Source organism: Fundulus heteroclitus, chromosome 1 (genome assembly GCF_011125445.2).
Source record: "Fundulus heteroclitus isolate FHET01 chromosome 1, MU-UCD_Fhet_4.1, whole genome shotgun sequence".
NCBI lineage: Eukaryota > Metazoa > Chordata > Actinopteri > Cyprinodontiformes > Fundulidae > Fundulus > Fundulus heteroclitus.
This window is the reverse complement of record NC_046361.1, coordinates 43,507,119-43,524,155: the sequence shown is the minus strand read 5'-3', so window position 1 is coordinate 43,524,155 and position 17,037 is coordinate 43,507,119. Positions and strand designations below refer to the sequence as shown.

Genomic DNA, 17,037 nt, shown 5'->3' with positions numbered 1-17,037 from the left:
GAAGCCTCACCAAGAAGATCCAACATCTGCTCTGCAGGCTAACACAGAGACTCCAGGCCACCAGGGGGCAGCACGCATCTCCTACCCTGGACCTGGGTCAGCCAGTCAGGCTGGTTGTAGTGCTCGGAGGCGCTGAGGGACGTGTTGAGAAAGACCAGCAGGAGAACCAGCCAGTAGAACGTCACGGATTTGACGGCGGTGCGACAGTTCCTGCGACAGACTCGGTTCCAGCGACGCAACGTCCGGCTGAGACAGAGCGACACCTTCAGCGACGTGAACATTATGAAGACTGTTACCTTCACCTGCAGGAACTCACCAGCAGCCCATCTTCATCACCCGCGCGCTGAAACACAACAGACTGAGGTTACCGCCAGAAGGTGGCGCTATAGCTAACATCTGCCAGAAGATCTCAGACATTTAAATGAACTTATTCTGGTCAAAAGAGAATTTAAACGCTATCTAAATCTATTTAAGGTCACGACAGCAACACTGTTCAGTGGTGAAGCTGTTCTAGAGGGAAGAACTCAATGATCCCGATGACATGCCAGACCAATGGAAGAGCAAACCTCTGCAGAACCGAGCCTGGAGGGTTCCTTCCAGAACCGAGAACCCCCATGATCTGATCTCAGAGGAAAGGGAGGAACACTGACTAAAACTTAGACTTCACCGTATGTACGTCTGAGAAAAGGCTGCAAGGCTCTGATTAAGAACAGAAGAGCAAAGCCTCATAAAGATCACTGTTTGTAATTCACCAGGAATGTAGCTGTTCATGTGCAGAACCGTTCTATAATGCAGACGGTGGAACCGCAGCAGAGAACGGCCCACATGGTGGTGCAGACAGTCCAGAGCTACAGAGCCCAGTGACCATGACAACAGGCCAGCTTTGATGGGGGGGGGGGGGGGTCTCCATGGTTGTCTGAGCGCTGGTCTGGATGGAGGGAAGCTCTGTGCTGGTGGTCCACCAAGGGAAGGGTTTCAGGTCTTAAAGTAGACGGGGTCTGTGAGGCACACACCCCGTCTACTTTAAGACCTTTTAGACCCAGATGACTGAGCCTCAGTCAGGCATGAACTTCACATCCACCACCCAGTCTATCAGCTCTGCCCCCCCCCCCCCCTCTCCTGGACCACCATGTCTTCAGGGGTGGAGAGTTTAGATAGTGGAGACATGTCCTCTGGTCTGATGGGACCAACACTGGAGTGGTTGGACCTGATGAAGCTGTGAAGTACAGTGGTGGCAGCATCATGCTGCAGGAGGACCTGGTGGGCTTCACAGAGTACGTGGACTCATGAGGCGCTGCGTGGGTCGGTACCGACCGACTCAGAACCAGCCGGGTCTACCGGCACCACCTTCACAGGTAAAGAACATGTTCTAGTGACGTAGAACGTCATATTTATGACTCTGGCCTCCATTCCTTGTTGCATAATATCGTCCCCCCGGTTATTTATAGAAAGATAAAGTGTAAAACACAGAGATAAAATAGAATAAAATAGAATAAGCCAACATGGTGCGATTATTTAATGGTTTGCATCCAGAGAGCTGCTGGTTTATGAATTTATAAAGCCGTAGGTGACCAGGTTCCTCTAGGACTCTAAAAAGGACCTGACTACAGAACCCAGTCTGGTTCTGACTACAGAACCAGTCTGGTTCTGTAGTCAGAACCAGACTGGGTTCTGTAGTCAGAACCAGACTGGGTTCTGACTACAGAACCCAGTCTGGTTCTGACTACAGAACCCAGTCTGGTTCTGTAGCCAGAACCAGACTGGGTTCTGTAGTCAGAACCAGACTGGGTCCAAATGGGCCAAATCACAGCAAACTGCTCCACATGAAGGCGTTTGACGTCCCGACTGACCTGAAACCCAAAGTTCTGGTCTCAGGTCAGCGGAGACGAGGACTGAAGCTGGACCTAAACATGTGGAACACGTTCCTGTTCCTCTAACAACAAGGGAAAGCTGAGAGTTACCAGCAGGCCTGGCAGCAGTTGGTATGTTCTTCATCGATGTTCTCCGTGTTCTCTGAACCCGTTTCACTTGCTGGAAGACTCGCTGCGGGACAGGAAAGGAGGACACGTGCGTTAAGATGATTCTCCACAGGTGGGTTCTGGTTCCTTCAGGAGGAACCGACTCACCGTGGGTATCGTTGGAGTGGCTGAACCATCCAAACTTCCTCTTCTTATCAGACAGATCCCCCAGAGACGGCCCTGAGACACGCAGGGAGGAAAGAGACGCGTCAGAATGAACGCCGCCGCTGCAGCAGGTAGGACTGCTGCTGCTCCTCCTCCTCCTCCTCCTCCTCCTCCTCCTCCTCTTCCTCCTCCTCCTCCTCTTCCTCCTCCTCCTCTTTCTCCTCCTCCTCCTCCTCCTCCTCCTCCTCCTCCTCCTCCTGGTTGAGGAGATGCTGGAGCGCGGTGAGGGAACCTGACTGACTCCATCTGCTCAGACGCTCCGTCTAAAACCTGCCGGACCAATCACAGCGCGGGACGCAGGAGTTCACGATGCGTCACTCTTTACCCATGATGCAGCAGGGCTTCTCTGTAACAGCCAAGATGGCGGCTGCTAGGGAGCGAAGGAGTTAAAAGCTCAACACCTGCCGTGTTGCTGGCAGCTTTATCACACCTGCAGTTCTCTGATTGGTTCTGACTACCGACTGCAGTTCTCTGATTGGTTCTGATCACACCTGCAGTTCTCTGATTGGTTCTGATCACACCTGCAGTTCTCTGATTGGTTCTGATCACACCTGCAGTTCTCTGATTGGTTCTGACTACCGGCTGCAGTTCTCTGATTGGTTCTGATCACACCTGCAGTTCTCTGATTGGTTCTGATCACACCTGCAGTTCTCTGATTGGTTCTGACTGCCGGCTGCAGTTCTCTGATTGGTTCTGACTACCGGCTGCAGTTCTCTGATTGGTTCTGATCACACCTGCAGTTCTCTGATTGGTTCTGACTGCCGGCTGCTTCCAGCCTGACAGGTCGGGGTGTCAGCGTACGTCCAGGTAGCGGGCCAGGCCAGGCAGGTGCAGCTACGCCACGGGGTTTCATGGTGACGCGCCTCACTGACGTCCAGTCATGATTTGCTGTTGGTGTTCTGGTTCTGGATGATCTGAGCGCTCTGAGCGCTCGCTGATGGCCGGCTCTGGGTTCTGATGCTAAAGCACTTTCACATGACCTGATTCTGCAGCAGGATTTCATTTGTAGAGCAGCTCTCTGCTTTGATCCAGAGAAAATCCTTAATCTGAGCCGCGGAGGCTCAGGGCTGAGCCACGGATTCTCCCGGGTCTGGATTATCTCCATCACCAGGGGGATCAGAACCTCCTCACCGCTGCAGGAGGCCACGCTGCTGAGGATGAAACCTGAGGGGAAGGAACCCAGCGGTGAGTCGGACCTACTTGGGTTTCCGTCCTCGTCCAGTTCGTCCATGTCCTCCGCCTGGGTGATCCAGTCCATGTAGCCGCACAGGTCCTCCTCCATCTGCTGCTTCTCCCGCAGCTTCTGGAAGTCTCCCCGAGCCTTGGCCTTCTCCCTCTCCTTACTGAACTCTCTGAAACATCCACACAGCATTGAGTCAGAGAGCAGCTCTGCTTCCACCATCAGAACCGCTTTCATTCCAAAGGAAGAACCGACCCGCTCAGGACTCCCAGAACCAGGTTCAGGACAAAGAAGGAGCCGAAAATCACCAAACTGACGAAATAAACCCAGGGCAGCTCGAAGCCGATGGCGTCGTTCATCTGCAGAGAGACCGGAGGACCCAGAGGGACCATGAGGACATGGACACGCCTCTGAGGACGGCAGAGGAGGCGAGCTCTCACCCAGTACAGGACGTCGGTCCATCCCTCCATCGTGATGCACTGGAACACCGTCAGCATGGCGAAGAAGAAGTTATCAAAGTTGGTGATTCCACCGTTGGGGCCGTCCCACCTCCCCCGACACTCGGACCCGTTGACGGCGCACTGACGGCCGTGTCCGGCGAAGGCGCAGGGCACCGGTTCGTCCTCCACGTAATTATCTGGACACAAGAACAACGATGAGAAGAAGCGTCCTGCAGAAACCAGGAGGAGCAGCAGGTCCCTGGAGATCAGAGGCAGAGAAGAGGGAACGGATCTCTGCTCCACTGAAGATAAAGTCAACCTCCTGCACTGTAGATGGAGTCTTCACTAAGAGCTAGAACTTAGCCAGAACCAGGACAGACTGGCTACCTGTCCAGGTGAACCCTGCCTCTCGCCCAGTGAACGCTGGGATTGGAACCAGCAACCCCCGCGACCCCATGAGGGATTAAGTGGGTCAGAAAATGGATGGATGGATTTAAAACATACATAATTGCTAATGTACTTAACAGCACAAAAGGCTGATTAAAAATGAATCAGCATGAGGAATATAAAGGGCTCCATGGCCACGAAGGTTTGAGAACCCCTGGTCTAAAGCACGTGTCAAACCCAAGGCCCGCGGGCCGAAAACGGCCCATCAAGGGATTTTATGCGGCCCTCCAGAGCCTAAAAAGGCAGATCATGTCATGAAGTAGAGACATAAATCCTTTTAAGTGTATAAAGTGGCTAAAAGTGAGCCTGCTGTAATAAATGTTGATTATTTTAACTGTGTAGTAACAGCATCCTGTTCCCCACAACACATTAAAACCCAGAAATGTCCAAAAAGAGAAGTGATGCAGAATAATGAGTTTAAAGTGTAAATGGCGCAGAAGTTAGAGAGTTCGTCCTGCAATTGGCGGGTTGCCGGTTCGATTCCCGCTCTGACTGTCTCTGTCGTTGTCTCCTTGAGCGAGACACCTGCTGGCGGTGGTCAGAGGTCTGGTGGCGCCGGTGTACGGCAGCCCAGCCTCCATCAGTCCGCCCCAGGGCAGCTGTGGCTGCTAGCAGAGCTCACCACCGGCAGGGTGTGAAGCACTTTGGAGGTCGTCAGACCACAAGTACAAGCAGTTTACCACAATCTGGGCCTAAGGGGCTACTTTTAGGTTACTGTGCATTTCTTTACATTTTTATATGAACTGGAATGAAATTATGAAATCAAAAGTTTCATCTATACAGGAGCAACCGGCCCTTTAAGTGGCCAGAGTAGGAATGACCTGGAGGGTCTTTATCTTCTCAGCATCCTAACATCTTGGCTCCTGGGATGTGAATAACTCCAGATGTGGTCGGACCGTTGCCGGGGTGACGGTACCTGTCCCCATGTAGTAGCAGGTCCGATGCATGCGTCCGATGAAGAGCTCCAGGCCGATGATGGCGTAGATGATGATGACGAAGAGAACCAGCAGGGCGATGTGAAGCAGAGGAACCATGGCCTTCATGATGGAGTTCAAGACGATCTGCAAACCTGACGGACAGACAGAGCTGAGCACATGCAGGAGCCCGGCATCCAGATGTTGAGCCCGGCATCCAGATGTTGAGTCCAGCATCCAGATGTTGAGCCCGGCATCCAGATGTTGAGTCCAGCATCCGGATGTTGAGCCCGGCATCCAGATGTTGAGCCCGGCATCCAGATGTTGAGCCCAGCATCCAGATGTTGAGCCCGGCATCCAGATGTTGAGCCCGGCATCCAGATGTTGAGCCCGGCATCCAGATGTTGAGCCCAGCATCCAGATGTTGAGCCCGGCCAACTCACTGGGGACTCCAGAGACCAGCCTGAGGGGCCGCAGCACCCTGAAGGCTCTCAGGGCTTTGACGTCCAGCCCTCCAGGCTTCCCTGGCATGTGGTGGGTGGTCGCCTGCTCCCCGCTGGACTTGTGGGTCATGGTCTCCAGGACGACGCTGAACAACCTGCACAAAGAGACGCAGAAGAAGAAACGGCGGTTTGGTTCCTGAAGGTGTGGCTTCAGCTGATCTAAGACCAAACCAGGACGGAGGTTCATGTTTGTGTTCCTCACAACAGACTCAAACGTTCCTGCAAACAGGAGGAAGGTTTAGCCACCTTGGAGGTCCCACAGCACCAGAAGACCACACCCTGCAACCTGCAACCCCATGCCAGCCTTCTGTGTGAGCCGTTGGTGGAGGTCCCAGGACCAGGAGGAGAAACCTTCTCCTCCTGGTCCTGGGCAGCAGTCCAGCACCACAGTGGAGGTCCTCTCCTTATCTGTGGCTCAGAACCGGACCACCCAACACAGAACCTCCCCTCAGAACACCACCACAGATCAGAAGAGCAAAGCTTTGGTCCATCTGTGGACCTCCTGTCCCAGAACATCAGAGAGTCCAGTCTGCACAGAGAAGGCACCAGGGGCGGAGCTTCAGAAGTGATTTAGAGCGAGGACAGCGGGTCACCTGCCCTCAGGTGTGCCTCAGTCACACGTCCACCCTCCCAGACCTTCTCCTGAGCAGATGATTTCTGTCTCAGAGGACAAGCAGAAGTCCTGAAGATCCTCCGCCGTGTGTGAAGCAGCGAAGCATGACAGCAGGCCTCATCATCAGCAGCGTCATCGTTGCTCTGAGGACGTCCACTCATGTCTCCTGTCCTGCAGCGAGGACACGACCAGCACAGAGACGCAGCTCCTGGTCTGCAGCAGGAGACCAGAGCACCACCAGCAGCTGCTTCCCCTTTACAGGTCTTCTGGCTCCAGCCTGCTCTGCAGAACCAGAACCAGAACCAGAACCAGACATGGAGAAGCAGCATTTAGTTCCTTTCCTCCTCTGATCTGGAACAAACTCCCAGAAAACTGTGAATCAGCAGAAACTCTGAGTTCCTTTAAATCAGACTGAGAACCTGTTCTGAGCTGCTTTCAGCCTTAATAACAGGAACTCTGACCAACATGTTGATGTTTATTCATGTTTTCACCTGATATAATTTAATGTTTGTTCTGGTCTCACAACCACAGACTGTTTCCATGAGTTTATCATGTTTTCATGATGTAAAACAATTTAAACGCCTCGCTGCTGAAATGTTCTGCAGATAAACCAAACTTGACTTCATTTATGAGGTCCATCGTTCCTCAGAGTCTCCTTCAGCGTTACAAACCTGTTCACTCCTCCTGAAACTAAAACACACTTTATTAGATGGTTGTGACAGCAAAACCATCTGGATGGCATTAACCTGGCCTCTGGTAATAAAGTTAAAAATCTTGGTGTTATTTTTGACCAAGACATGTCATTTAAATCCCATATTAAACAGGTTTCCAGAGTTTCCTTTTTTCATCTCAGGAATATCGCCAAAATCAGAAACATTCTGTCCAGGAGTGATGCTGAAAAACTGGTCCATGCATTTGTTACTTCAAGGCTGGACTATTGTAATTCTTTACTATCAGGAATTCCACAAAATGCAGTTCAAAGTCTTCAGCTGATCCAAAATGCTGCAGCAAGAGTTCTGATGAAAATCAACAAGAGGGATCATATTTCTCCAATTTTAGCTTCCCTTCATTGGCTTCCTGTTAAATCAAGAATAGAATTTAAAATTCTTCTTCTAACGTATAAAGCCCTTAATAATCAAGCTCCATCATATATCAGAGCTCTGATTACCCCGTATGTTCCTAACAGAGCACTTCGCTCTCAGACTGCAGGTCTGCTGGTGGTTCCTAGAGTCTCTAAAAGTAGAATGGGAGGCAGATCCTTTAGCTATCAGGCTCCTCTCCTGTGGAACCAACTCCCAGTTTTGGTCCGTGAGGCAGACACCCCGTCTACTTTTAAGACTAATCTTAAAACTTTCCTTTGTGACAAAGCTTCTAGTCAGAGTGGCTCATGTTACCCTGAGCTACCTCTATAGTTATGCTGCTATAGGCTTAGGCTGCTGGAGGACATCAGGGTCTATTTCTCTCTCTCTGCTGAATTCTCCTACTGCTCTCCAATCTGCATTGTTTGTTGTTATTTCAGCTTTTAACTTTTTGTTCTCTGTCATTTTTCTCTTCATAGAAGGTACACCTGGTCTGGCGTTCTGTTAGCTGTGACATCATCAGGGGAGGCAGATCATCCTCTATTACCATCTAACATAGAAAGTACTCCTGGGTCAATGTGAGCTTCTGAGCTTTCTGTGTCTCTGCTCTGTCTTCTCTAACATAGAAAGTACTCCTGGGTCAATGTGAGCTTCTGTGCTTTCTGTGTCTCTGCTCTGTCTTCTCTAAGCCCCAGTGGGTGGAGGCAGATGAGCGTTCACACTGAGCCTGGTTCTGGTTCTGCTGGAGGTTCTCCTCCCTGTTAAAGGGGAGTTTTCCTCTCCACTGTCGCTTCATGCATGCTCAGTATGAGGGATTGCTGCAAAGCCATCAACAATGCAGACGACTGTCCACTGTGGCTCTACGCTCTTTCAGGAGGAGTGAATGCTGCTTGGAGAGACTTGATGCAACCTGCTGGGTTTCCTTAGAGAGGAAACTTTCTCACCAACCTGGAGGATCTGATGGAGGCTGACTTTGGAAAGGTGACAAAATATTGAAGAAGCACCGGCTTAGCTTCTCAGTTGCATGTATGTCTGTGCTTTGACTAGGACATCCTAAGCCTTCTGAATCAGCTGCATGTTCAGGGTGGACCTCTGAGGCCAGAACCAGAGCAGCTGCTGCTGGACGGAGATCTTCAGGGTCTCAGAGGAACGTGGCTGAAAGCAGATGCCTGCTAAACTTCTAAATAATGTTCTTCCTCTTCAGGTTTCTAAGCGGCTCCATGTCGGTCTGACAAATAAAACCTGCTGAGGTTTGTGGTTAACACGGGACAGAACCTGGGAAACAGAACCAGAGGTCCTACCCGACAATGACGATGACAAAGTCCAGAAGGTTCCAGCCGTTGCGGATGTAGGAGCTGGGGTGCATCACCAGACCGTAGGCCAGGATCTTCAGGAAGGTCTCTATGGTGAAGATGATGAGGAAGACGTACTCCACTTGTTCCTGAAACACAGAACAAGGTCCATTAAAAGTGGACAGAAAGGAGGACATGGGCAGGAGGTGTAGCTGGAGCTGAAGGTATGAAGGCTGGATGTTAAGATGACTTGTGCTCAGTGGGTGGAAGGACTAATGAACGCTCAGTTTCAGAGGCCTGGACTCTGCAGCTGGGAGCGAGGCGCAGGCATCACTCCAACAGGAAGTGACTGCATGAACAACGAGCTCAGTGCCTCCGTAAACGAGGGTGGAGCGACACCGACTCAGAGAGCAGAGAGAGAGAGCTGGCCAGCCGAGCAGAAAGTCCTCAGAACTGATCAGAGATCTGTCAATCTCCTGCAGCTCCAGCGTTTATCCTGGACCGCTGCCTCCACAACTGCAGCCGACAACAGCCTGCAGCTTTATTCTGGAGGTCAGGCCTTCACAATGAAGTCGGGCTGGGAGCAGCTCTCCTCTGGGCGCGCACCCGGCCCGCGGCTCAGCTCACCAGGTCATGGTTGGTGGAGTTGGAGTCATCTTCAGGAAACGGTTTGGAGACTCCCAGAGCCACGCAGTTAGCAAAGATGGCCAGCAGGATGAAGATGTCGAACGGTCTGAGTTCAGGAAGCTCAGGAAGGAAAACACGAAGGACGTTCTGTCAGAACCTTTAGGGAACCTCCCCCCACAGACAGGACTGAGATCCCATCGTTCAAAGTGTAAATGGGTCACAGAACGTTGGCTTAAGTGACCCACTTCTTCATTTTGATTCATTTTGATTCATTTCATTCTGTTTTCCACAATCATACTTTAAATTGGAGGATTTTCCCCCAGAACGTTCAGCTTAGAGTGACATGATGGTTCTGACCCGGGGAAATTTCCAGATTCAAAACATTTTTCATCCATTTGCAGCTATTTCTGTCTGCCTCTGCCAGAGGACTTCCTGTTTTCTGTCCAATCAGAGCACAGGGATTTGTATAGAACATTTCAGGTTCACCTCTGGATGGTTCTGGACAAACTGAAGGTTCTGTTGGAGCTCAGGTCTGCTACAGGAACCACTGAAGACAGAACATTCTGTGTGTTCCGCGTTTCCCCAGAACGCTGGGTGGTTTGGCTGCTGACGTTGAGCTCATTTAGCCGCTCCAGTAAAGCATGAAATGCTCAGTTTGCTACAGGCAGAGGGAGAAAGCAGGCGGCTCCAATCTGTCCCTCTGCTCTGGGTCAGAACACTTTGGGTACCGCTGCTGCCAGCTGAGCAGCACGCCTCAAACCGCAGGTTCAGCCCACCTTCGGTTCTACACAGGTCACACAAGCAGAACCCTCAAATATGAGCGAGCTGGACTGCAGCAGGTACGGAAGGCTAAAGGTGCCAAAATTCAAGTCAGTAGAAAAGTCCCTGAATTGATGTTTATACATCTGAACACTTTAGTACATCTTGAAATGCATGGATCAAACTAACTATTCTATTTTTAGCTTAAAAATAATAAAAATAAATCAAACATAAAGATTTTTATTTAAATCATTATTATTTCATGAATGTTTGTACTTCATGGCCAAGCTAGCACCATGGCCCTGAAGAGCCGAGTCACTGTGCAGGTGAACCAATCAGATGATGATGTAGCAGTAATAAACTGATCAATTAAAAATAACTATTTTATTTTATTAAAATGTTTTGTTTTTTATTTGGGTCGGTTAGCCTTCCTCAGCAGGAACATCTTCCAGAACCGGTTCTAAACATCTAAAGTATGAAGAACATGCACGGAGAAAGAAAGTCAATCATAATTTGAAAATGTAAATCTGGCCCCGTAATTAATTAATTGATTAACTAATTAATTATTTCATTAATTCGTTTACACAGCTGTTAATTAATTAGTTAATTCATTAACTAATTAATTATTTCATTCATTCGTTTACACAGCGAACTTCATCCCATAAAGAGAAAGGACCTTTGTGGGTTCATGAAAGGAAAGCATGGTCCAAACTGGAAGGGGCGGGGCTTTGTTTTTATAAATAAACTTTCCTGGCTGCTGATTGGCCAAAGGATACTTCCACTCCACGATATGAAGAGCGGCGCGTCTGATTGGGTTGTTGAGTTTCAGACAGTACAACGCTCGTGGAGCTCGCTGCACCTGGTTGCTGCCCTGCACCTGAGGAGGAAGGTGACATCATCGTTACATCATCGGTTTCCATAGCAACAACGTTGTTACGGTAACAAACGGCTAAGATGTGGCCCAGAAAGGATCCTTGGAACAAAGAAACACGCTATTAGCGTGTTCTCTCAGCTGATCTTATCGTGTTCCATCAGCTGATCTTAGCGTGTTCTCTCAGCTGCTCTTAGCGTGTTCTCTCAGCTGATCTTAGCGTGTTCCATCAGCTGATCTTAGCGTGTTCTCTCATCTGATCTTAGCATGCTCTCTTAGCTGATCTTAATGTGTTCCATCAGCTGATCTTAGCATGTTCTCTCAGCTGATCTTAGCGTGTTCCATCAGCTGATCTTAGCGTGTTCTCTCAGCTGATCTTAGCGTGTTCTCTCAGCTGATCTTTCCGTGTTCTCTCAGCTGATCTTAGCGTGTTCTCTCAGCTGATCTTAGCATGTTCTCTCAGTTGATCTTAGCGTGTTCTCTGATCTGATATTAGCGTGTTCTCTCAGCTGATCTTAGCGTGTTCTCTCAGCTGCTCTTAGCGTGTTCTCTCATCTGATCTTAGCGTGTTCTCTCAGCTGCTCTTAGCGTGTTCTCTCAGTTGATCTTAGCGTGTTCTCTCATCTGATCTTAGCGTGTTCTCTCAGCTGATCTTAGCGTGTTCTCTCAGCTGATCTTAGCGTGTTCTCTCATCTGATCTTAGCGTGTTCCATCAGCTGATCTTAGCGTGTTCTCTTAGCTGATCTTAGCGTGTTCTCTTAGCTGATCTTAGCGTGTTCTCTCAGCTGATCTTAGCGTGTTCTCTCAGCTGATCTTAGCGTGTTCTCTCAGCTGATCTTAGCGTGTTCTCTCAGCTGATCTTAGCGTGTTCTCTCAGCTGATCTTAGCGTGTTTCATCAGCTGATCTTAGCGTGTTTCATCAGCTGATCTTAGCGTGTTCTCACTTGTTTCTTGGCGTGTTGTCCTCTTCTTCTCTGTGTTCCAGTGGAACTGGTGGTGGAGTGCAGCGTGTCGGTCCTCGTCATCCTCACGCCTCCTTCATCTCCTCCATCCAGCTCTTCGTCCCACTCTGCATCCCTCTCCTCCTCCTCCTCCTCTCTTCCTCCTCCCCCTCCATCCGCCTCTCCACCCTCCTCCTCCTCCCCCTCTCCTCCCTCCTCTCCATCCACTGATGTGGTGTAGCCGTTGCGGGCGCTACCTGCAGACACACACAGACACAGAGGCGCTGAGCAGAACCCGTTCACCTGAGTGGAGCAGCAGAACCTCTCTGGGTGGTTCTGTGGTTCCAGTCCGGCTGTTCTGACCCAGAAACGTTTAACAGGAACAGGAAATGCGTCCTGATGCATCGGTAGCCTGGGGGAGAGCGCCTGGTGGCTACAGCAGCGCGTTTCTGTTCTCAGAAGGCTGAACCCGGTCCGGCTGCCACACACTACCACTATCAGAGCCAGAACCTGGAGCCAGAACCTGGGCCCAGAACCTGGAGCCGGAACCTGGAGCCAGAACCTGGAGCCGGAACCTGGAGCCAGAACCTGGGCCCAGAACCTGGAGCCAGAACCTGGAGCCAGAACCTGGGCCCAGAACCTGGAGCCAGAACGCTCCCGGCGCTGGAAGCTGCTCCCTGAGGGACGGGCTACACAGAAGGCACACTTCTGGAACGTACGATTTAAATTTCTAAAACAGATGAGTCCAGGTTTGCTCTCCTGAACCGTCGGAGCGTTCGGATCCACATTGAAGCCGGTCCGGTTCAAAGCGCCGGTTCTTTGGGTTCACATCAGGCAGGAGACCGGGTCCACTTCCTGTTTGCTCAGGTACTGACCTGGAGGAACTCCACCTCACCCAGTACCTCCACGAGCCTGAGAAGGTAGAACCCAAAGTTCCTGGCAGCGGTCCACCTTACAGAACCTCCATCAGGCCCAACAGAACCAAAGGCCGGACCCTGCTGGGACAACAGTGATCCCCAGTGACCTGTGCAGAACCACCTTTGTGCTCCAACAACAACTTTAGATAGGAACAGAGCACTAGAACCCAAAACTCTAGAACCCAGAACCCCAGGACTCTAGAACCTAACAGAACCCCAGGACTCAGAACCTAACAGAACCCCAGAACTCTAGAACCTAACAGAACCCTTGGGAGCATTTAGAATGAAAATACCCCCAAGCAGCCTGAATGGCTCCCTTTAGGTGTTTGTTTTAGACCCAGAACTTCTGGATGTTTTAGCAGCAGAACCGGTCTCACAATCAGAACCTCTCCTCTAACGGACTTCATGGCACAGCTCTGAGTGCAGCAGCAGCAGCCGATGCTCCGTCCAGCTGTAAACACTCGGTTCTGACTGACTCGGTTCTACATAAACGGGTCCAGTCGGCTGCATGTGGACCCAGAGCATCCGGACCCGGGTTGCAGGCGCTGGTTCTGTGCGGATGCTCCTCTGTGTCCTCCTCCAAGGTCAGACAGGAGGAAGCAGCTGAGGAAGAGGAGGGGTTCGGCGTGCTGTCGGGAACAGCTGTGACCTAGATCTGTGTGTCCGTGGCGGATCTAGGACGTGATTTCTGTGTTAAATCCTGAGGACACACACCGCCTGTTTCTGCATCCCTGTGAGGACCTCAGCTCCAGCCGTCACAGCGCCACCATCAGGCCGTCTAAAGCATGGCTGGGCAGGAACAGGTTCGACCTTCTCTCTATGCGCTGCCGTTTCCCAGAATGCTTTGCTGCTGTCCAGCTGCTGCTCTGAGGCAGGTAGAGAAGCAGCGAGGTGATGCGTTCACTGTCAGGGTGGAAAACAGGAACTCTGAGGTCCAACCAAGCAGCCAGGATCAGGAGTTCTGCTGAGGACCAGCAGCCTCACCGTGCTGAACCTCACCTTCTCACGGCGACCACACCTGAGTTCTGGTGCTGCAGGTGCGTTCTCCTGCATGTTTTTACACTGAGGGAATAATGCAGGTGTGTTGGAGCAGGACCCTGAAGGACACGTCTCCTCACAGTCCAGCTACTGAAGATGGAGCTGCCTGCTGGAGCGTCCATCGTGTTGGGGCCGTGGCCTCAGCCTGAAGGCCTCTCTGTGGTCTTCAGGCTGAGACCACCTCTGATGGTCTGCACCCCTGCAGACCATCAGAGGTGGTCTCAGCATGAAGACCTCTCTGTGGTCTTCATGCACCCCTGCAGACCATCAGAGGCCTCAGCCTGAAGGCCTCTCTGTGGTCTTCATGCTCCCCTGTAGACCATCAGAGCTCCAGCTGATGTTCCACAGCGCTGACCCTGAGCCAGAAGAACCCCTCAGCTGCTCTGGGACACATTTGTAGAACCAGAAAAGAGGTTTTGACCGCTAACAAACGCTCAGAACATCTCAGCTGGTCACATGATGAAAACCTGAAACTGTTCTCCATCACAGCTTTTCTCCTGAAAGCAGAACCAGCAGAACAACCGGAGCCTGAGGGGAACCTCAAATGTGCAGAAGCATCAGTCAGCTGTGAAAAGCTGCAGAGGGAGACAGGCTGTGTGAGCGGACCAGCCGCCGCAGACAGATGTTCCCACAGCTGCAGGTCAACGCTGAGCCTCTTAAAGCGGGAACGCCGCCGCAGCAGAGTCCGCTTCACCAGAACCAACCAGAACCAAGCAGAACGTCTTCCCTGCAGAACGCGACTGCATCTCTGAGGAGAACCTTCCCAGGATGAACTGAGGTCAGAAACTGGTTCTGCAGAATATTCCTGTGGAACATCCTGCAGGTCCAGACAAGCCGGGTTCTGCTGGACTTCAGGCTGACACACATACGGCGCCGTGAAGGAACAGTACAGACGGGGTTGTGTGAGCTCCTTATTAGTAGTCAGTATCTAACGCAGAGAACATTTGCCTTCAGGCTAAAACCTGAGAAGCAGCCGTGGAACCTGAAGGGAACTGAACCGGGTCACAGAGCGGTTCTACGTGTTCCTTTGGGCCTGAAGGGTTCCTGTCACTACCGCCATCTCCGTCTGTCCATCCTGATTTAACACGTTCCTGTGAACATCTACACAGGTGAGTCCAGAAGTTCCTCCTGACCAGGTGGACCTCCTCACCTGTCTATCTCTCTGCAGCGTTCTCCTCCCTAAGGAACACCTGGACCAGCTCCTTGGGTCCATTTCTAAGGACCGCAGTTAGAGTCTGGAACATCGATGGAGCCGTAAGTCCAGAACCTTTTGGCCATCGGCGCTCTGGTTCTGAACTTTGGTTCTGAACTCCTCATGGAGCCTCCTGCAGGACCGCTGAGCGGATCAGAACCCATGGACAGGTGAGGTGGACAGGTGAGATGAACAGGTGAGATGGACAGGTGAGGTGGACAGGTGAGATGAACAGGTGAGATGGACAGGTGAAGTGGACAGGTGAGATGAACAGGTGAGATGGACATGTGAGATGGACAGGTGAGGTGGACAGGTGAGGTGGACAGGTGAGACTTATAAAGCTGCTTCCCTTCAGCTGAAAGGTCGTCAAAGCTCCTGCAGTCCTCTCCCTCCTCAGAACTTCTGAGTCTCCTGATCTTCAGCCACCGATTATCTTCACAGGGAGAACAATAGGAGGATTAATTCTGTGGCGCTGATCCGATCACACCAGCCGCCTCTCCATGACAACCAGACAGCATCTCCAGGGAGGAGGAGCCTCCATCAGGATCAAACTGAGCCGCCTGTGGTGGCCCCGCCCACACCTCGGTACCACACCCTGGTACCACACCTCGGCCCAGTCTGAGGTTCTGAGGCTTGCCCCGCTCCATGAGGCCACCAGAACAGCATCGACCCCGCGGCTCCACCGTGAACCTCGTACCAGAGAAAGAAACGGAAACCCGGCCAGAACCCAGCATCAAGCAGAACCCTGCATCAAGCAGAACCCTGCACCGAGCAGAACTGAGTCTGACCCATCGGGTTCTCGTCCAGCTGACTGCCTCCAGGTTCCTGGGAGGACGCCATGAGGAGCATCTCTGGAACGTCCATGAGGACAAAGCCAGCGCTCCTCAGCCAGGAGCAGAAGACCTGCTTCCAGGCTGGACCAGCAGATGGTTCCTTCAGATGAAGAGGACCTCTCTGCTCCTTCCATTCTCAGAGGGACCTCCATCAGGACCTCCATGTGGACCAGGACTGTCCTGCAACATCTAACATCCAAACAATCAATAGATCTCCTCTGTAGGAACATCTGCCTCTGTCAGCTGATGGAGATATTTGGACCTGGGACCATGTGCAGCTCTGCTCCTCACATGGACCTCTGAAAGTTGCAGGTCTTGGACATTTTTATGCAGAAGAAGGTGAAACATGAAGTTTGCAGAAGATGTTCTGCAGTGAGACTAGAAAAGCCTCCAGAAGCAGGCTGAGGTGATCAGAGGAGACATCAGCCTGGACCGACTCATCCAGAGGTGTTTCTTCACAACAATGATAGAAAATAAAGAATGTCAGACCTTTGAATTCATGAAGGAATAAAAGGAAATAATTTCTCCAGAGATTATTAAAGTGTTCCTGATTCTGAAGGAGCTTCTGCTCCCATCATCAGCTGACCTCCTCTGATCCACCAGGATCTCCTCAGTAAACTCTGAACTCTTACTTCTGCTGTCCTCCTCGTACATCTCGCTGCTTCTCAGCTCCAGACGCAGAGCATCCTCTTCAGGTCCTCCTCTTCAGGTCCTCCTCTTCAGGTCCTCCTCTTCAGGTCCTCCTCTTCAGGTCCTCCTCTGCTCCTCCTCTGCTCCTCCTGCAGCCTCCAGTCGCCTCATTGATCTCCTGATCCCCTGATTTCCATCCGGCAGCAGGACGAGCCGCCGAGGAGAGAAGATGGAGCCGCGGAGCGCCGATCCGCCTGAATGCTGCGTCTCTAATCCGTCCGCCTCGCTCTGCCTCCCAAATGGGGATTAAACTGGAAAAGGCTCATGTGAGCGTGCACGAGAGCGTGCACGAGAGCGTGCACGAGAGCGTGCACGAGAGCGTGCACGAGGGGGGGGGGGCAGCTGGAGGAGAATTAAAGGCACAGAGCGAATAAAAACCTGAGCCCAGTGAGTTTAACCTCTGATACACCCTGAGGAGGAAGAGGAGGAGGAAGAGGAGGAAGAGGAGGAGGAAGAGGAGGAGGAGGAGGAGGAGAGAATCGCTCACAGAACCGAGTCTTACAGGCAGAACTTTCTCT

At 51.6% G+C, this 17,037-nt stretch overlaps 1 protein-coding gene across 2 annotated transcripts in view; it reads right to left on the bottom strand.

The window, feature by feature from the left end:
- cacna1fb (calcium channel, voltage-dependent, L type, alpha 1F subunit) overlaps positions 1 to 16,770 on the bottom strand; it is a 45,186-nt gene extending 28,416 nt beyond the window's left edge. For both annotated transcript variants that reach the window (XM_036143677.1, XM_036143679.1), the window contains exons 1-14: positions 16,462 to 16,770; positions 11,853 to 12,106; positions 10,814 to 10,914; positions 9,279 to 9,384; positions 8,661 to 8,800; positions 5,608 to 5,762; positions 5,167 to 5,319; positions 3,804 to 4,000; positions 3,619 to 3,722; positions 3,384 to 3,535; positions 2,127 to 2,198; positions 1,962 to 2,043; positions 317 to 343; positions 86 to 246 (exon numbers count right to left, since the gene is read on the bottom strand). In XM_036143677.1, coding sequence (XP_035999570.1) covers positions 86 to 246; positions 317 to 343; positions 1,962 to 2,043; positions 2,127 to 2,198; positions 3,384 to 3,535; positions 3,619 to 3,722; positions 3,804 to 4,000; positions 5,167 to 5,319; positions 5,608 to 5,762; positions 8,661 to 8,800; positions 9,279 to 9,384; positions 10,814 to 10,914; positions 11,853 to 12,106; positions 16,462 to 16,483 — 1,726 coding nt within the window. In that variant the 5' untranslated portion in view covers positions 16,484 to 16,770. The remainder of the gene's footprint in view (positions 1 to 85; positions 247 to 316; positions 344 to 1,961; positions 2,044 to 2,126; positions 2,199 to 3,383; positions 3,536 to 3,618; positions 3,723 to 3,803; positions 4,001 to 5,166; positions 5,320 to 5,607; positions 5,763 to 8,660; positions 8,801 to 9,278; positions 9,385 to 10,813; positions 10,915 to 11,852; positions 12,107 to 16,461) is intronic.
- Between the last annotated feature and the right edge of the window lie 267 nt (positions 16,771 to 17,037).